The sequence below is a fragment of the Ostrea edulis genome, chromosome 10, assembly GCF_947568905.1.
Source record: "Ostrea edulis chromosome 10, xbOstEdul1.1, whole genome shotgun sequence".
Taxonomy (NCBI): Eukaryota; Metazoa; Mollusca; class Bivalvia; order Ostreida; family Ostreidae; genus Ostrea; species Ostrea edulis.
Window position 1 is genome coordinate 2,132,966 of NC_079173.1, and position 17,604 is coordinate 2,150,569.

The 17,604-nt window shown below is 34.0% G+C and overlaps 2 protein-coding genes across 3 annotated transcripts; one reads left to right on the forward strand and one right to left on the reverse strand.

Moving 5' to 3' along the window:
* Positions 1-1,100: 1,100 nt before the first annotated feature.
* LOC125666496 (uncharacterized) lies at positions 1,101-10,855 on the forward strand. 2 transcript variants are annotated; one of them, XM_056151643.1, is made up of 6 exons: positions 1,101-1,688; positions 5,564-6,019; positions 6,457-7,602; positions 8,280-8,329; positions 8,543-8,664; positions 8,960-10,855. In XM_056151643.1, the coding sequence occupies exons 1-5, from the start codon at positions 1,131-1,133 to the stop codon at positions 8,613-8,615; spliced, it is 2,283 nt and encodes a 760-aa protein (XP_056007618.1). In that variant the 5' UTR covers positions 1,101-1,130; the 3' UTR covers positions 8,616-8,664; positions 8,960-10,855. The 2 variants fall into 2 exon arrangements, with proteins under 2 accessions (XP_056007618.1, XP_056007619.1); XM_056151644.1 differs by lacking the exons at positions 8,543-8,664; positions 8,960-10,855 and having other exon boundaries at positions 1,124-1,688; positions 6,457-7,626.
* A 672-nt stretch (positions 10,856-11,527) lies between these two features.
* LOC125666506 (ATP-dependent DNA helicase RecQ-like) lies at positions 11,528-15,553 on the reverse strand. The gene is made up of 2 exons (XM_048899668.2): positions 15,123-15,553; positions 11,528-13,000 (listed from the first exon to the last, which is right to left on the reverse strand). The coding sequence occupies exons 1-2, from the start codon at positions 15,551-15,553 to the stop codon at positions 12,343-12,345; spliced, it is 1,089 nt and encodes a 362-aa protein (XP_048755625.2). The 3' UTR covers positions 11,528-12,342.
* Between the last annotated feature and the right edge of the window lie 2,051 nt (positions 15,554-17,604).

Here is a 17,604-nt window from a genome sequence, read left to right on the forward strand (position 1 = left end):
AGGCACTTTCTCCTGAAATACTTTGAGTATTTTCATTCGGTAAAATTTCTGCACATCTGTTCAACGAGTGTATTCCATCAGTTTTGGAGTAGTATTTTGTCGAGCTCTGTCCATTTCGGCCAGGTTTTTCAATATACCTCATTAATTTATTTTCAATCTTTTTAAATATTCTAATAGCCCTGGTTTCACAGATGTGCGGAAATTTTACCGACTGAAAATACTCAAAGTATTTCAGGAGATAGTGCCAGTTCAACGAGTCTATTCCATCAGATTTAGAGTAGTATTTTTGTCGAGCTCCGTCCATTTCGGCCAGGGTTTTCAATATACCTCATTAATTTATTTCCATTCTTTTTATATATTATAACCGCCCTGGTTTCACAGATGTGCGGAAACTTTACCGAATGAAAATACTCAAAGTATTTCAGGAGATAGTGCCAGTTCAACGAGTCCATTCCATCAGTTTTAGAGTAATATTTATTTCGAGCTCGTTCCATTTCGGCCAGGTTTCTCAATATACCTCAATGATTTATTTCCAATCTTTTTATATATTCTAATAGCCCTGGTTTCAAAGATGTGCGGAAATTTTACCGAATGAAAATACTCAAAGTATTTCAGGAGATAGTGCCAGTTCAACGAGTCTATTCCATCAGTTTTAGAGTAGTATTTTTGTCGAGCTCGGTCCATTTCGGCCAGGTTTTTCAATATACCTCATTAATTTATTTCCAATATTTTTATTAATTCTAATAGCCCTGGTTTCACAGATGTGAGGAAATTTTACCGACTGAAAATACTCAAAGTATTTCAGGAGATAGTGCCAGTTCAACGAGTCTATTCCATCAGATTTAGAGTAGTATTTTTGTCGACCTCGGTCCATTTCGGCCAGGTTTTTCAATATATTTCATTAATTCATAAAATATTTTTATATATTCTAATAGCTCTGGTTTAACCATCGTCGGTTACCCACGGGTGCTTCTATTCGATTATCTCCATCATCACCCGTGGGTCAATCCTATTCAAATAGCTCGTTTCTCATTAAATATGCATGAACTTTTTGATCTTTTCTTATCCAATGAAATCATCGGTTACATATACTTATTGATCTTCTGCTTCGGAGAGAAATATGGTGGCCCATGTTTACGATGCAAAAAGGTAACCAAGGGAAAAGTTGTGAAATATGTAGCGAAATTATCAAAGACAAAAAATCCTACAGACAGGTGAAATCAAATGTAGATTTTTATCAGTTATTTTTAGAACTGAACTTGGAAGAAGACGGTTACGTTTGCAAGTTTTGTGTTAACAAGTTAAATAGACTTGTCAGAATTGACGACGACATTAAAACGAAAGTAGCGAAGTTGACCGAGAAACGGAATGAGTTGTTGGCAGAATTAAAAAATGCTGTCGGTAGCAATGTACTTACACCTGTCATTAAAAAACGGGGACGACAAAAAAACACACCAACACCCCGTAAACTAAAGGTCCGACGCTTGTTGTCATTCCCAAATTCTCCTGGAGCTAGTGACGTGCGTGACCCAGCTGATTCCATAAAGCCATTGAGAGATGAATCAGCAGGAGAGAGATCTCAGCAAGCTGCAGATGTATTGGATGAACAAATTCAGCCCTTAGTTGTAGACAGTGTACAACCTGATTCACAAACTAAGTTATACCATGAAAAGGACTTTGATGTCAAGGTAATATTAAAATATTATTACTTTTATTGTAGTGAAATATGGGGAGTGAATCTCTCATTCAAAAGTATTTCAAAGATAGAAAAAATTCATTAAAGATATCCTTGGAATGCACTGCAAAACATCCTATTGCTGGTTGTCTGGCAGAACTTAACAGACTACCACTTAGGTCCAAATTTCATTCTGAAATATAAAGTATAAAATATTGGAATCACCTGATAACTTCTGATTCTTTGGCTTTTAAACTTTACCAATTCACAAGTGATTACAGTACTTGGAATTTGGGATTTTCAAACATTACAAAATATTCAATTTCAACACCTTTTACCAAAAATAATTTAACAAAGAATCATTGACCAGTGCACTCAGGAGTAATCAGAAAAAAATATTTCGTTCAGAAAAACTTCAATATTTTATAATATATATATACAAAAAGAGAGAAAATGAGAAAAAGAACTCCATTTGTTGATTTACTCAGGAAAAGATCTGAGAGATAATTCTCAGTAGAATTAGATTGAGTTCACATAAAATATTGCAAAAATTTAGAAAGTGGTAGATATAATTTCACATAAATAATGAAAGATGTGGTAATGCTTGCCACACTGGTGTGATTGAGGATGAAATTCATTTCTTTTTCAATACATGTACAAATCTTATTGTAAGCTAAGAAACACCTACCTTAGAAATATCTATAATATTAAACAGAAAAATATTTTTCTGGACATTGAAATATACATGTTACATGTATATATTTAAACAGTGATATACATTAAGTCTTAAAAATTACTGTGAAATTTATAAGAAACTAATCCAATAAAAATTTGTAAACATTATGTATGGTGTTCAATGGGCCTTTGCCAATTATTGTAATTGTGTTTGTGTCAATAAATATTGTATTTATATTAAACAAATACTGTGTATACACACACCTGACATGTAAAAAGAAATTGCATTGGTAGGCATTGAAAACAAATAGATCATGTTGATACATATATTTCAAAACCATTGAAGGGAGATGGTGTATATTAAATTTACTCCAGCATGCTTGGGGTTCATGGCAAACTACTTTTGACATATATATATATATATATATATATATATATATATATGGAAAGTTAATCGAAGCTCTATCTGCTTGGAGTAGGTGTTATATATTGTCACCAGTATAATTTTGTTTATCTTGACTTCGAAAAAGTATTGGTATGGTAATGGCTGACATAATTTCAACTGACACTACACAGAGCAGAGTGATGGCAATTTCTTGAAAAAAATATTGTTCTATTTTTTTTTTTAAATAAGATGCTCTTACATCAATGTCTTGTAATATAACCCCTGGCCCTCTGTACCTACTTATCTCTATGTGGTACTGACATCTAAAATGTTTGTTTGTGGGTGAATGAAAAAATGAAGCAAAGCATACTTGACCAATTTTACATGATTTACAAACTGTCTTGGTGATTTTAATGATATATTACCATATATTGTGTCATGGTATTTTGTAGAAATGTTTCTTTATTGATTATAATGCCCTTTTGGATTTATTAACTTCAATGTATATACAACATAACATTACTTAGGAAAAATGATTTCAACTAACTTGAAATTCATTGACAAATAATTTCAGTTTGTGCCTCTTTTCTTTTTTAAATTACTCAAATCATGACACTTAATTTTGTTCCCCAAACAAAGTTTGGGAACATATTGTTTTTACTCTGTTTATTATTATTCTTCCTTCTTGTGACATTTTTGTCCTCAAATGTTCTCCTTTGCAATCTAAGTTGGTTTTTTTTATTTTTATATTTCTCAATGAAATCATTTGATATTTATATCGTTGGTATAGCTTGAGACCTTAACTGTTTAGCATGGTCAAAATTACAATTTTGCACGTGCTTGGACGTGTGCTTAAATTTGATAGGATATAACAGAAAAACGTATTATAGAACTTTAATATTAATAAAGGAAATCTAATGAAATTTACAGGAAAGGTAGATATGCCAAATTTCTACAGATCCTTGCAATAAAAATTTCAAAATACATACCTTTTACATATAAGTAGATGACATTAGGCTTCTAACTTTTCATATCCTTATCTTATTATATTGAAATACTTGATTTTCTTAATTCTTTAATAATTGATATGCAAATCATGAAAATTGTGTCCCTTGATGACCTTTCCTGTCTCCCCCTTAGAACCTTATAATTTGTACATTCGGGCAGCCAAGCTTTGACACATTTAGTTTTTAGCTCACCTGAACCGAAGGTTCAAGTGAGCTATTCTGATCACATTTTGTCCGGCGTCCGTCTGTCTGTCCGTAAACTTTTCACATTTTCGACTTCTTCTCCAGAACCACTGGGCCAATTTCAACCTAACTTGGCCAAAAGCATCCTTAGGTGAAGGGCTTTCAGGTTTGTTCAAATGAAGGGCCATGTCCCTTTCAAAGGGGAGATAATCACAAAAATGCAAAAATAGGGTGGGGTCATTTAAAAATCTTCTTCTCAAGAACCACTGGGCCAGAAGAGCTGAAATTTACCTGAAATCTTCCTGACATATTGCAGATTCAAGTTTGTTAAAATCATTGCCCCCGGTGGTAGGATGGGGCCACAATAGGGGATCAAAGTTTTACATACAAATATATAGGAAAAATCTTTAAAAATCTTCTTCTCAAGAACCACTAAGCCAGAAAAGCTGAGATTTACATGAAAGCTTCCTGACATAATGCAGATTCAAGTTTCTTAAAATCATGGGCCCCGGGGGTTGGATGGGGCCACAATAGGGGATCAAAGTTTTACATACAAATATATAGGAAAAATCTTTAAAAATCTTCTTCTCAAGAACCACTGAGCCAGAAAAGCTGATTTTTACATGAAAACTTTCTGACATAGTGCAGATTCAAGTTTGTTCAAATCATGGCCCCTGGGGATAAGATGGGGCCCCAAGGGGGGATCAAAGTTTTACACACAAATATATAGGGAATTTTTTTAAAAATCTTCTTCTCAAGAACCACTAAGCCAGAAAAGCTGAGATTTACATGAAAGCTTCCTGACATAATGCAGATTCAAGTTTGTTAAAAGCATGGGCCCCGGGGGTTGGATGGGGCCACAATAGGGGATTAAAGTTTTACATACAAATATATAGGAAAAATCTTTAAAAATCTTCTTCTCAAGAACCACTAAGCCAGAAAAGCTGATTTTTACATGAAAACTTTCTGACATAGTGCAGATTCAAGTTTGTTCAAATCATGGCCCCTGGGGATAAGATGGGGCCCCAAGGGGGGATCAAAGTTTTACACACAAATATATAGGGAACATTTTTAAAAATCTTCTTCTCAATAACCACTGAGCCAGAAAATCTGATATTTACAAGAAAACTTTCTGACAGTGCAGATTCAAGTTTGTTCAAATCATGGCCCCCTGGGGTAGGATGGGGCCACAAGTGGGGGGGGGGGGGTCAAAGTTTTACATACAAATATAGGAAAAAGCTTTAAAAATCTTCTTCTCAAGAACCATTGGGCCAAAGAAATTTACATGAAAGCTTTCTGACATAGTGTAGATTCAAGTTTGCAAAGGGTAGTTTGGACCATAATAGGGACTAAGGTTTTACATGCAAATATATATGGAAAGTCTTCAGATATGGGCCAAGGTGACTCAGGTGAGCAATGTGCCCCATGGGCCTCTTGTTTCTTTAAGAAAGCATCACTCAGATCCATTTTGCCCATCCCTAGATATATGCACATGATTATTTTCATTAAACTAAGAGAATTAAGTGCTAACAACAAAACAAATAATTAAATTTTCAGACTGATGTTTGTGTCTGCCATTACCATGCAAATATATTGACCAAGGTCTGTAAATAACAAAGACATTTTGCATAATTTTAGATCACAGTAAAGTATGGAAGCAAATATAGGTCTTCAGTTGTTCATGATCCCATCAAACAAGCGATATGCAGAGCTATGTTCAACAACAGTAAAACTTTTGTACATCACTTGATGAAGACAGACCAGTACAAGAAAATTGTAGTTCAAGTCATTTGTAAGGAGATACGCAAGGAAATCAGCGAAATTTGCAGAAAAGAAGGTAATCAGCTGCATTACAACACCGAAATTAAGGACTGGAAAAGTCTCCTGCAATATTTCAACCAGCGAGCTCCTATTACTGCATCATTGTTAAAAAGTGTTATATCAAAGGATGTTAAAGAGAGTGAAATTGAAGGGCATAAACTGATAAGCCTCTGCACTGGGTTTTCAGTTTTGTTGTACAGCAGAAACAACACCCTATCAAGACTGCAGTACAATATTGGACTGATATTGGATCAATGTGGTGCCACCAAAGAGGTATAACTTTTTCTTTAATATTTTTATGAAAAATATATTTTACAAATTAAGTTATAAATTTTATTCAATCTTAACATGTGTTGTGAAAAGTTTTATACTAGTATATTAATCATTGTGATGTCAATTCAAAAATGTAAAAACCTATGCAAGATAGGAATTGCATTAAGTCATATAAACACATCAATATAAGCTGACCTGTATGCTAATTAAAATGTGTAATACTCATTAAATAATTAAAGGCTATTATGATTGTTTCTACATGACAACAAACTGCTGAATCTTAATTATTTAGAATTTAGCTTGGATATTCAGATCAGGAATTTTTTTGGGTACATTTCACAGTCCTTGGAACAAATACTCAGGTGACCACTAAGGCCTGTGGGCCTCTTGCTGAAACAAAATTGAAAACGACTCATCCTTAATTTTAATTATTTCAGGCAATATCAGTGTTACATGACCTGGGGATATCTGTGTCTCCAAGTGCTTTACACAGAAAGAAGAGAAACATTGTAAGACAACAAGAAGAGATTGTTCAAGAAACAGTTGGCAAGTATGTTTCTGAGAGGCGAGATGCCATGACTGCAACCAAACTCATTAGGGAGTATGAAGATCAAATGAGTGAAATGAATGTATTGTTCAAACCTAAAACTCAGCCAGTTTTGTTTGAAAAATTTGACATGCCCAGGACCCCTAGAGTGTTGTCAAATGGATGTGGGGTGCAGTTAGATACTTTAACAACTCGTGAGCTTTGGGATTGTTCTAAAAGATCAACATCCAATACCAGTGCAGACAGTGAAGTGACTTTTTCAATGAATTACCATTCACAGATGAGAGGTGTGACTCAGGAACCAGTCACTGTGCAGTTTAATGCTAGTGCAAATCAAAACTCCAACCCAGGGATCATTTACTCCTCAGGAAATCAAGGAAAAGTGGTGTCTTTTTTGAAAGAGAAAATTCGGAAAACTAAGGAAAATCCATCTCCACCCATTGGAATCTTAGGTGACAATGTTGATATACTTGTTAGTCCAGCTAATATGACTTTAGATAGACAAAGAAAATCATGGCATTGGTTTCTTCTGCTTGCTACTCAGAAAATAATAACTGACAAGGATCTTCCAACAGATGAATCCTTAGCTTATGTAGAAACGATTGACAGTTGTGAGTTTGTTCCATCTGAAGATGAAATCGAAGAATATCAGAAAAATACACAATTCCATGTGGCAAAAATATTAACAAAGTATATCGAGGAGCTGAGGCAATTCGAGAGACTCCTTCCAAATAACATCCAGCACCCATATATTGAAAAAACTTCCCAGAAGTCTGTGTTCATTAACTGTGATTTAATTGATGAAAGTGAAAATTCCTCTGATGGAATGATTCGTATACTGCAAAGAGTGCATTCTTTAGCAGTGCCATACATCAATGAAAACATTGAAAAGGTAGTGCTGGGTGGTGATGTTTTGACCAATGAACGAGCTTTGAGTGCACAACAAGCCATGAGAAACAATGAGACCTGCGATGAAAAGTTACTTGGTGTAATACATAGACCTGAAGGATTACACAGGCAGATGAATTTTCTGATGGTAGTATTGTAATTACTTTAATTTGTGAGTTTTACTTCCTTTTCCAGTTTATAAAGTTATGCATGTGATAATACACAATCTAATTAAAATCAGATCTTCTCTTACCGTTACACTGGAGAAGATCTGATTTTAAGTAGATTTGGTAATACAATTACAAATTACTTTCTTGAGCAGTTTTTATCATCCTAAAAAAATTTTCATAAAAAATCACATGCATCACTATTTTTCTAAAATAATTTTCCAAACTTTGTATACATCAAGTTGATAGAAATGCTGGACTTATTCTTAATGTTAAAAGTGGAGAAATCTAACAAGTGAGCTTTTCTGATCACCCGCTGTCTGTCTCTCTGTCTGTAAACTTATCACATTATCGACTTCTTCTATGGAGAACCACTGGACCAATTGCAATCAAAATTGGTACAAATCATTCTTGGTTGAAGGGGATTCAGATTTGTTTAAATGAATGGCCATGCCCCTGTAAAAGGGGAGATAATGCAAAATTAGGGTGGGGTCATTAAAAAATATTTTCAAGAGCCACTGGACTAGAGAAATTGAAATTTATATGTAAGCTTTCTGACATATTGCAAATTTGTGTCATGTGAATTCATTTCCAGTTTGTCATACTGTTCATGTCTTATGATGTATGTTGTTAACTGTTTCCTTTTTTATTATGTTAGGTGACGTTTCACCATTGGAATTTACTGTTTTTGGTTTACTTCATTCTACGGTAGGTCAATCCAATTTGACAAACATTACAGAGTACCAATAACTGACAGGAAATAATTCAACTTTTTTTTCTTTACCAAAGTAATGTTGTGGACGTAATGAATCAAAATATTGGTTGCAATCCCCTGAATTATAACATATTATTTATCAATAGATAGTACAATACTATAGGAAATTAAATGTGTTTTAGTTATTTCTGAATTATTTACTTCAGGGCATATATCAAGAGTTTTACAAAGAGGAAAGTAGTGGTGATGGTGGCAGTCTATATCAGCTTCGTAACTTAATCAACAGAAGAAATTTATCAGGAGCTGAACAAGTGACCAAAGACTTAAGGTAATAGTAAATTGTCTTCATTGAAGTTTTAGTGTTTGAAAAAGAATGACATTCCACATTTATTGTATTAAAGTGGCCCCCTTTCTACAATGAATAATCCAAAAGGTCCATGGGCTGCATTGCTCACCTGAGTCACCTTGACCATTTTAAAAGATTTCCCCTCTATATTATATTCGCATTTAAAACTTTAATAATATGCAGACATGTATCAGTAATGAAAAATTTCTTGTTGTATGTACATATCATGGATTATCCCAAATGCTCTTTTAAAAATATGAATCACTGCATTGTTTAGGTCACACATGACATACATCATGGATGTAATGAGTGGATATGTGGTTGCAGCATTTATGAGTTTACACAACATGAATGATTTAGACGACAAACCAGCAAACCTCCCACTATTTTCTCTCATGAATGAAAATCAAAAGAAGGACTGGCTATATGATCAAGCTGAAATTGTGATGGATAGTTTAGGAATCAAGGATACAAGCTACATAGAAGTGCTGCGTGACAATGTTAAGCATTTAGATATAGACTGTCAAAAAGTTGGTGAAATGAAAGACGTGAATGGGTTTAAGTGTGCACTATGTGAGAAACACTATCTAACTGAGGGTCACTTTAGGAATCATCTCAAGAAGAAGCATCGGTGGCAGTTTCATGAGTGCGTACCACCAAAAAGCTCTGACAGTGTTGTTTCTAGTTTCATGAGGATGGCCCTATTGCTTCATGACACTTGTGATGCATATCGAATGGGGGATGGTGAACGTTGCTTTCGTAATGCAAAATTTGAATGGCTCTACGCAGGTGCGCTTGGGCATACCCGTTATAAATTAGGGTTATGGAGGTATATTGCATACATAGCTGCCATTCTTAGCCCAAGAGATAGTTTCGAGTACAAGTGGAACATTTGTCAGAATTTGATGGGAGGAGTTGACCAAAATGTACCTAATGATAATTGTGTGGAACTCCAGATCAAAAAAATAAAAACTCAGCTCAATACACAGGGCGCTAATAAGTCATTTAATTCAGCCAAAGTGGTGACAATGTCTACGCAAGTAATTGATACGATGAAGCAAATAATACAGTGAAGGCTGGAAGGAAGAGACCAGAGATTGACAAATCCAGGGACATCAGCCGAATTGCAGAGTGTGTGCTAAAAGATGGACATCGTGTTGTCACAGATTGGCCATCGCTCAGTCAAGCCAAAGAACCGCTTTCCAAACTTGATCCAAAGGCTATGCAACAGTGGATGCAGTTTCAGAAGAGAATTGCTTCCAAATTACTACACTAGAACATGGACAGTGAAAATGTAGTCTATGTAATCATAGTAGGTCTTTGTTAGGCCTCGCCTAATGACAGGTGCCCTATAGGTATCATTTTATGTCAATGAAGTTGTTTCTTTGAAAAGAATTTCATGAACTTTACACTTGATTTCACAAAGGAAGGCCTGATTTATCAGATTTGTCATTGAATACATAGTTATGGGAGTCGGAATTTTTTTGTGAAATCAGTAAGATAATGATAGCATCTTGTTTGATATGCCGTATCTTTGAGACTAGAATTTTTTTAGGGTGGATGTACCAATTCAACTACCAGACCAGATACATGTAGTTCAGATGGTTAATATTCATTGTAGGTCTCTTTCTCACTTGGCAGTTTTCTGTTAAATATGAGAAAGTATTTAAGCTTGTTACAATTATCGGTATCAATGGCCATTTTCACAAAAAATCTTTGGAGTAATAAAGTTTGACTCTGCCTTAAACTCAACTGTTTAAGAATGCCAGTTTTATTACCTATGTATATAATTAGGTTTGCCCTTTCAGAAATATACCAGTACGTAAAAGATATTAGAATTAGTGTTTTAATGTATTCAATGTAAAACGAAGGGATAATCAGCAATTTTGAAGGATTTAAATCAATTGAAAATAATATCTATTGTTAAATAATGATGAAATTGAAGTAGAATATATTTTCATGTCTGGTAAATGATTAGAAGCTAGTCTTTATGCACTTCAGACTTCAAAGTTATCTGCCCTTTGTAAAAATTAGAAAAATAGAATTTTCTACAGATATGTGTGGTAAATGATTAATTTTATTTCATGTTTTCATAGAGAAAGTGTATGATTCAATTTGTGCAATCATTCAAACATACTGAACATGCTGAATGAAACTGAAATCTTGAAAGCAATTTCACATTTTATTTATTTCTGTTAAGGTAGTTCCAACTTTGAGTGATGGTAGAAAATGAAAAAAAAAAATCCATAACAAGAGTTTACCAATTTTTTTTTTATCCGTTCAATTAAATTTCTCTGAAAGAAATATCTCCATCATGTGCAAAGTTTCATTTGATAAAATATTTTTTCAAAAACCTATGATCGATGACATCTCATGAAGATCGATCTACCTTAATTTATGTACATGTGTTAACTTTTATAACGGGTGTGTATGTGTGTGAAACAACAATGTTGAATGTTTGGTTAAAAATAACACAATATCTAAGTGCATGGGAGCAACTTCAAAGTCTGAGAAAAATTTTACATTACATAATAATACCCACCCCCATAGAATTCAATGCCATAAATATTTATCTAAATTTGATTTTCCTCATTCTTATATATAAAAAGAAACATTTCCAATAACAACAATGCAATAATTTTTAATAATACCCGTATGAAATTTTTAGACCTACTACGCCTGGAAATCAAAGAAATCCAGGCGTACAAGAGTTCTACGTAGTTTTGAAAATACGGTTAAATTTGAGACGTACACGTATTTTGACAAAAATACGTCTCCTTAACCCAAGGCGTATTTTTCAAACTCCAGGTGGATTTTGGAACTTTGTTCATTCTAAATAGGGAATTCAGAGACTTAGACTTTTCAAGAGGCATATTTTTTTGTTAAAAGAACTTAGTCAATTTCATGAGACGTATTATTATAAATCCAGATGGATTTTCTAACTTTGTAACTTTTTTTGAAATTGAAGCTATTCTCTTTTTTTGGTATGATTCTGTTAAATTCCCTACTTCAAGCAAATGTCTCAGTCCCTTGATACCAAAACCTTAACCAAAAAAAAACTTGACACAAGTAGCTACATGACATGAAATGCTTTTATCTTGGATATATACAAATTACAATGACAGCCATTTCCTCTAGAATGTATTGAAGTTGTGAACATTGCACATACAAATCTTGATAGATAATAATTACCTGGTATGTCTATTTCAATGACTGAGAATTTTGACAGAAATTTAATTACAATACATAAAAAATAAATTTCATTTTTGAAATTACATGAGGGTATGAACTGCAATGCTTCAAACATGTCAAACCGGCATTCATGAATGGTATAATGCTTAAAGAAGCATGTCAGTAGGAAGCATTGCTTTTTCAAAAATGAAATTCATTTCTACATTATATCAAATGTATCATCATCCTCATCATCAAACTCAAAATCTGTGTCATCTGACATACAAAAACTTTCATCACTTGAATCATCATCAGTTTTGTATAAATGAAATGGGTGCTGAAACTGTAAACAATACTTGTCTTCACAATCACATTTCTGTGAGCAAATATCACAACACAGATGCTTGATACCTTTTCCAATTGGAAGATAATCGTATGACTGTAACATTTGAAGTCTACGGCATTTATCTTTATTCTCAATGTAATTTTTCATGTCATAATCAAGTTTGTGTGTGTGTGTCTGCTGTTGTAAATAAGCAGATGTAAAGCTTGACAACCATCACGACCAGCACGCCCAAGCTGTTGAACGAAACTGTCCATATCTTTAGGTGGACCATAATGTACAACATTGTTGATGCCTTTATAATTCACCCCCATACCTGCTGCACTTGTAGCAATTAAGACTCGTATTGTCCCATTCTCATCATTCATGTCCTGTCTAATTTTTTCCTTCACTGTTTCAGATGTACAAGAATGAAACATATTGACATATTCCATAACAGACTTGTCCAACACCATCAGAAATGCAGTATATATGTCTGCACAAGTGTTTATAATTGAACAAAATACAAGTGTTCTGGTACAGTCCTTTTTCTCAAGAGACAAGTCCTTTAGTAACCAACCAAATGTCACTTCAATAGGCACAGTGTTTTTAATCTTTTCCAGAAATAATTTTATGTTTTCCCTATCTGGACTGTCAATAATGTCTACACAGTTGTTTAGAGAAAGTCGTTTCCTAATTAATTTTCTTGCTTCCTTACTAGCAGTGACTGTGATCACTAGGGCAGGACAACTGATCAACGATCTTATCTCCCCGGTCCGTGAAAACCATTCCCTGAAAGCCTGGATATGGATTGTACTTTCTCCCCTGTGAACAAAAGTGAAATTAGAAATGAATTGAAAATGAAAGAGAAACTTGCATGTAAATTGTTGACAGAATTATAAATAATGAGAACAATTGTGTTTCACATGGGGAGGGGGGGGGTACTGGGGTGAAAAATAAGAAAAGAGCCACACAAGCCGATTATTATGGACCCACCCCTACCCATGGTATGTTGAAATTAACTATTTCAATAAAGGGCAATGAGACCTGGGACTAGTAAGTTGTTAGAATTTGTTTCCCATTCCCTTTAATTTGTTCAATAACCAAGATACCCACGGGCCTTATTAGTTCACCTGTCAGTGATGAGTCATGATGACTGATCTGATCGAAATTAAAGTCATTTCTGACAGGGTTGGCAAAAAAGTGGTCATTGAGTATTGACCGTACTGGTGGTCAATACTGGTTAAAACCGGTCATTACTGGTTAATACTGGTCGATTGAAAATATTTGGTCATTATTGTCTGTGTTATTTATTTTAAATAAATAATGTACAAATGACTGTTGAATTGGGGAAGATGTAAACATTTCTGTAAGTATAAGTATTGTTTCATCAGTCTTCATTTTAACTGTTGAATAAACATTTGAGGGGGTGGGTTGGTGATGTTTTCATAACAATAACATGTACACTGGTCATCATCTTTGCTTATTTTAAACACCTGTCAACTCCGCTGTATGTATTATATCTTTATATCTACTGTACTAACTGCCTGTGTATATAAATCCAATGAGCCATATAGCTCACGGAAATAAAGAAACTGGTTAAACCGGGGGCGGTTTTAACCGTCCAACCCTAATTTCTGATAATTTGCATGTTAGCCATTTTGAAAAAAATGTTCTTAACTAATATGCTTTAAAACTAGAGACAAATAATGACCATGCATAACTAATTAACTTTAGATATATACTAAGTATATTATATCAAATTAGAATAATCCATGGTCAAATCTGTATCACACTTCATATCAACCCGAGACTCCAATATCAGCCCGAGGGCCGTAGTGATAAAGTAGGTGTGCCTATGTTCATATCAGTGATGCAGAAATCCTGAATTATATAACAAATGTATGATAAAGAGTTAAAATGTGTATGCAAGGTACTAAGCAATATGCTATTAATAAAGTAAAATTTCAATCTGCTAAGCAGGAAATTCCCACCGAAGTGCTGGTATATGGTACTGGTATATGGATTTAAGTATTCTTTCGCCATTTTCACGGTATTTGTGCAAATTATGTTGCACTAGGAGCAAAAAATAAAACTTTTTTCTAATGTTTCATTTAGTATTCAACTCAATTTTCAATGCAAAACAAAAGTTGAAATAATGAATTAACATGGAGTTTTTTTCTTGTAAGTTTAAACATTGGAATTTTATACAATTGCATGACGTACAGGCATTTCCACATATTTAAACATTATTTCGCTTAATATTTTTTCGATTTACATACAGTAATTTGCACGTAAAAGTGGAATAATTTCTCACTGATCTGGTTTCTATTACCAAAAGCCTCTTCTATAAATCTCTTTGAACAAAAACTTGAAAATAAAGCCATTTTTGAGCTGCAACAGCATAACACACAAAATATCCCTTTTTTCAGTTGTATATCTTGAATATTTTTTTTAAATAGAACATGGGACTTTTATATATCATTGGATTTGTTAAAGGTACCATTTGGTCAATATTTGGTCATATTTGTTATGGGTTTAATCATATATATTGATGTAGAATGCATTATAACATTAGCAAGTATGAATTATCACCAATACTGTGAAAATCGCGTTTTGCATACGACCCTAATTTAACAAAATGCAGATGTGAATAACATTAATCTCAAGTTCGTTGTAGTGAATATGGGAAATTTCTTTCAACTGTAAGTAACAAAATAGTATAATCTATTTTGGTATATTCCCTATACTCTTTCTCATATGGAGTGCATTGAACAAAAAACGGGATATAACAACTCATCTACACGTATAATTTACGTCATGTGGTTTATAAATGGGTAGTCCTTGGTGTCATAAACAGTATAACAGCAAACACATTTTTTAATTTCGAAATATCACAATATTGAAATTTATTTTCTGTAAATAAGTAAATATACGGTTTACCTACCAATGAACAACAGTATGGGCTTCATCAACAACAAATAATCGGAAGGACTTGGATGATGACAACATATTCCGCCATTTGTCATTCTGTGAAGTGAAGATAAATTGGTATTCACTAGCAAGGATCCCATCGTCCTCGTTTGCATCTTTACCAATGTAGGTTGCTGTAAATCCTTTTGATTTCAAAAATTCAGTCTGTTCCTTCATACTAGCAAGGAGGGGACTAACAATAAGTACGTGTGCAAGTTGTGGTTGGTACATACGCTCGTAAAACAAAGGAAATGCTATGTAACAGAGTGATTTTCCACCACCAGTTCTCAGGGAGAGGAACACATCCCGATTATCTAAAAGACTACTAATTGCCTTTTCTTGTTGAGCACTCAGCTTTTCCACTTCAAAAACTTCTCCGACTTTCGTCAATAATGGCGCTTCCATACTTGATTGTTTTCCAAATATCATTTTGAAAGGTGTTACGTGATTGGTCGGGCTCTCCGAGTAAAGTTTACTCGGACGTGATTTGATTGGTTACCCCCGTCATGCACAATTTATGAGAAACGAGCACAAATAGCATCAGACAACCACGGGTATGAGGGAGCGTGAGTGGACTCAAAACCGTGGTTTGCGACGATGTGGTTTAACAGATGTGCGGAAACTTTACCGAATGAAAATACTGAAAGTATTTTAGGAGATAGTGCCAGTTCAACGAGTCTATTCCATCAGTTTTAGAGTAGTATTTTTGTCGAGATTGGTCCATTCCGGCCAGGTTTTTCAATATACCTCATTAATTTATTTCCAATCTTTTTACATATTCTAATAGCCCTGGTTTCACAGATGTGCGGAAACTTTACCGAATGAAAATACTCAAAGTATTTCAGGAGATAGTACCAGTTCAACGAGTCTATTCCATCAGTTTTAGAGTAGTATTTTTGTCGAGATTGGTCCATTCCGGCCAGGTTTTTCAATATACCTCATTAATTTATTTCCAATCTTTTTATATATTCTAATAGCCCTGGTTTCACAGATGTGTGGAAAGTTTGCCGAATGAAAATACTCAAAGTATTTCAGAAGATAGTGCCAGTTCAACGAGTCTATTCCATCAGTTTTAGAGGAGTATCTTTGTCGAGCTCGGTCCATTTCGGCCAGGTTTTTCAATATACCTCATTAATTTATTTCCAATCTTTTTATATATTCTAATAGCCCTGGTTTCACAGATGTGCGGAAACTTTACCGAATGAAAATACTGAAAGTATTTCAGGAGATAGTGCCAGTTCAACGAGTCTATTCCATCAGTTTTAGAGTAGTACTTTTGTCGAGATTGGTCAATTCTTACCAGGTTTTCCATAAGACCTCATTAATTTATTTCCAATGTTTTTATACATTCTAATAGCCCTGGTTTCACAGATGTGCGGAAATTTTAACGAATGAAAATACTCAAAGTATTTCAGGAGATAGTGCCAGTTCAACGAGTCAATTCCATCAGTTTTAGAGTAGTATTTTTGTCGAGCTCGGTCCATTTCGGCCAGGTTTTTCAATATATTTCATTAATTTATTAAAAACATTTTTATATATTCTAATAGCTCTGGTTTAACAGATGTGCGGAAACTTTACCGAATGAAAATACTGAAAGTATTTTAGGAGATAGTGCCAGTTCAACGAGTCTATTCCATCAGTTTTAGAGTAGTAGTTTTGTCGAGATTGGTCCATTCCGGCAAGGTTTTTCAATATACCTCATTTATTTATTTCCAATCTTTTTACATATTCTAATAGCCCTGGTTCCACAGATGTGCGGAAACTTTACCAAATGAAAATACTGAAAGTATTTCAGGAGATAGTGCCAGTTCAACGAGTTTATTCCATCAGTTTTAAAGTAGTATTTTTGTCGAGATTGGTCTATTCCGGCCAGGTTTGTCAATATAATTCATTAATTTATTTCCAATGTTTTTATATATTCAAATCGCCTTGGTTTCACAGATGTGCGGAAACTTTACTGAATGAAAATATTCAAAGTATTTCAGGAGATAGTGCCAGTTCAACGACTCTATTCCATCAGTTTTAGAGTAGTATTTTTGTCGAGATTGGTCAATTCCTGCCAGGTTTTTCAATATACTTCATTAATTTAATTCCAATCTTTTTATATATTATAATAGCCCTGGTTTCACAGATCTGCGGAAACTTTACCGAATAAAAATACTCAAAGTATTTCAGGAGATAGTGCCTGTTCAACGAGGCTATTCCATCAGTTTTAGAGTAATATTTTTGTCGAGCTCGGTCAATTTCAGCCAGGTTTTTCAATATATCTCATTAATTTATTACAAATATTTTTATATATTCTAATAGCTCTGCTTTCACAGATGTGCGGAAATTTTACCGAATGAAAATACTGAAAGTATTTCAGGAGATAGTGCCAGTTCAACGAGTCTATTCCATCAGTTTTAGAGTAGTACTTTTGTCGAGATTGGTCAATTCTTACCAGGTTTTCCATAAGA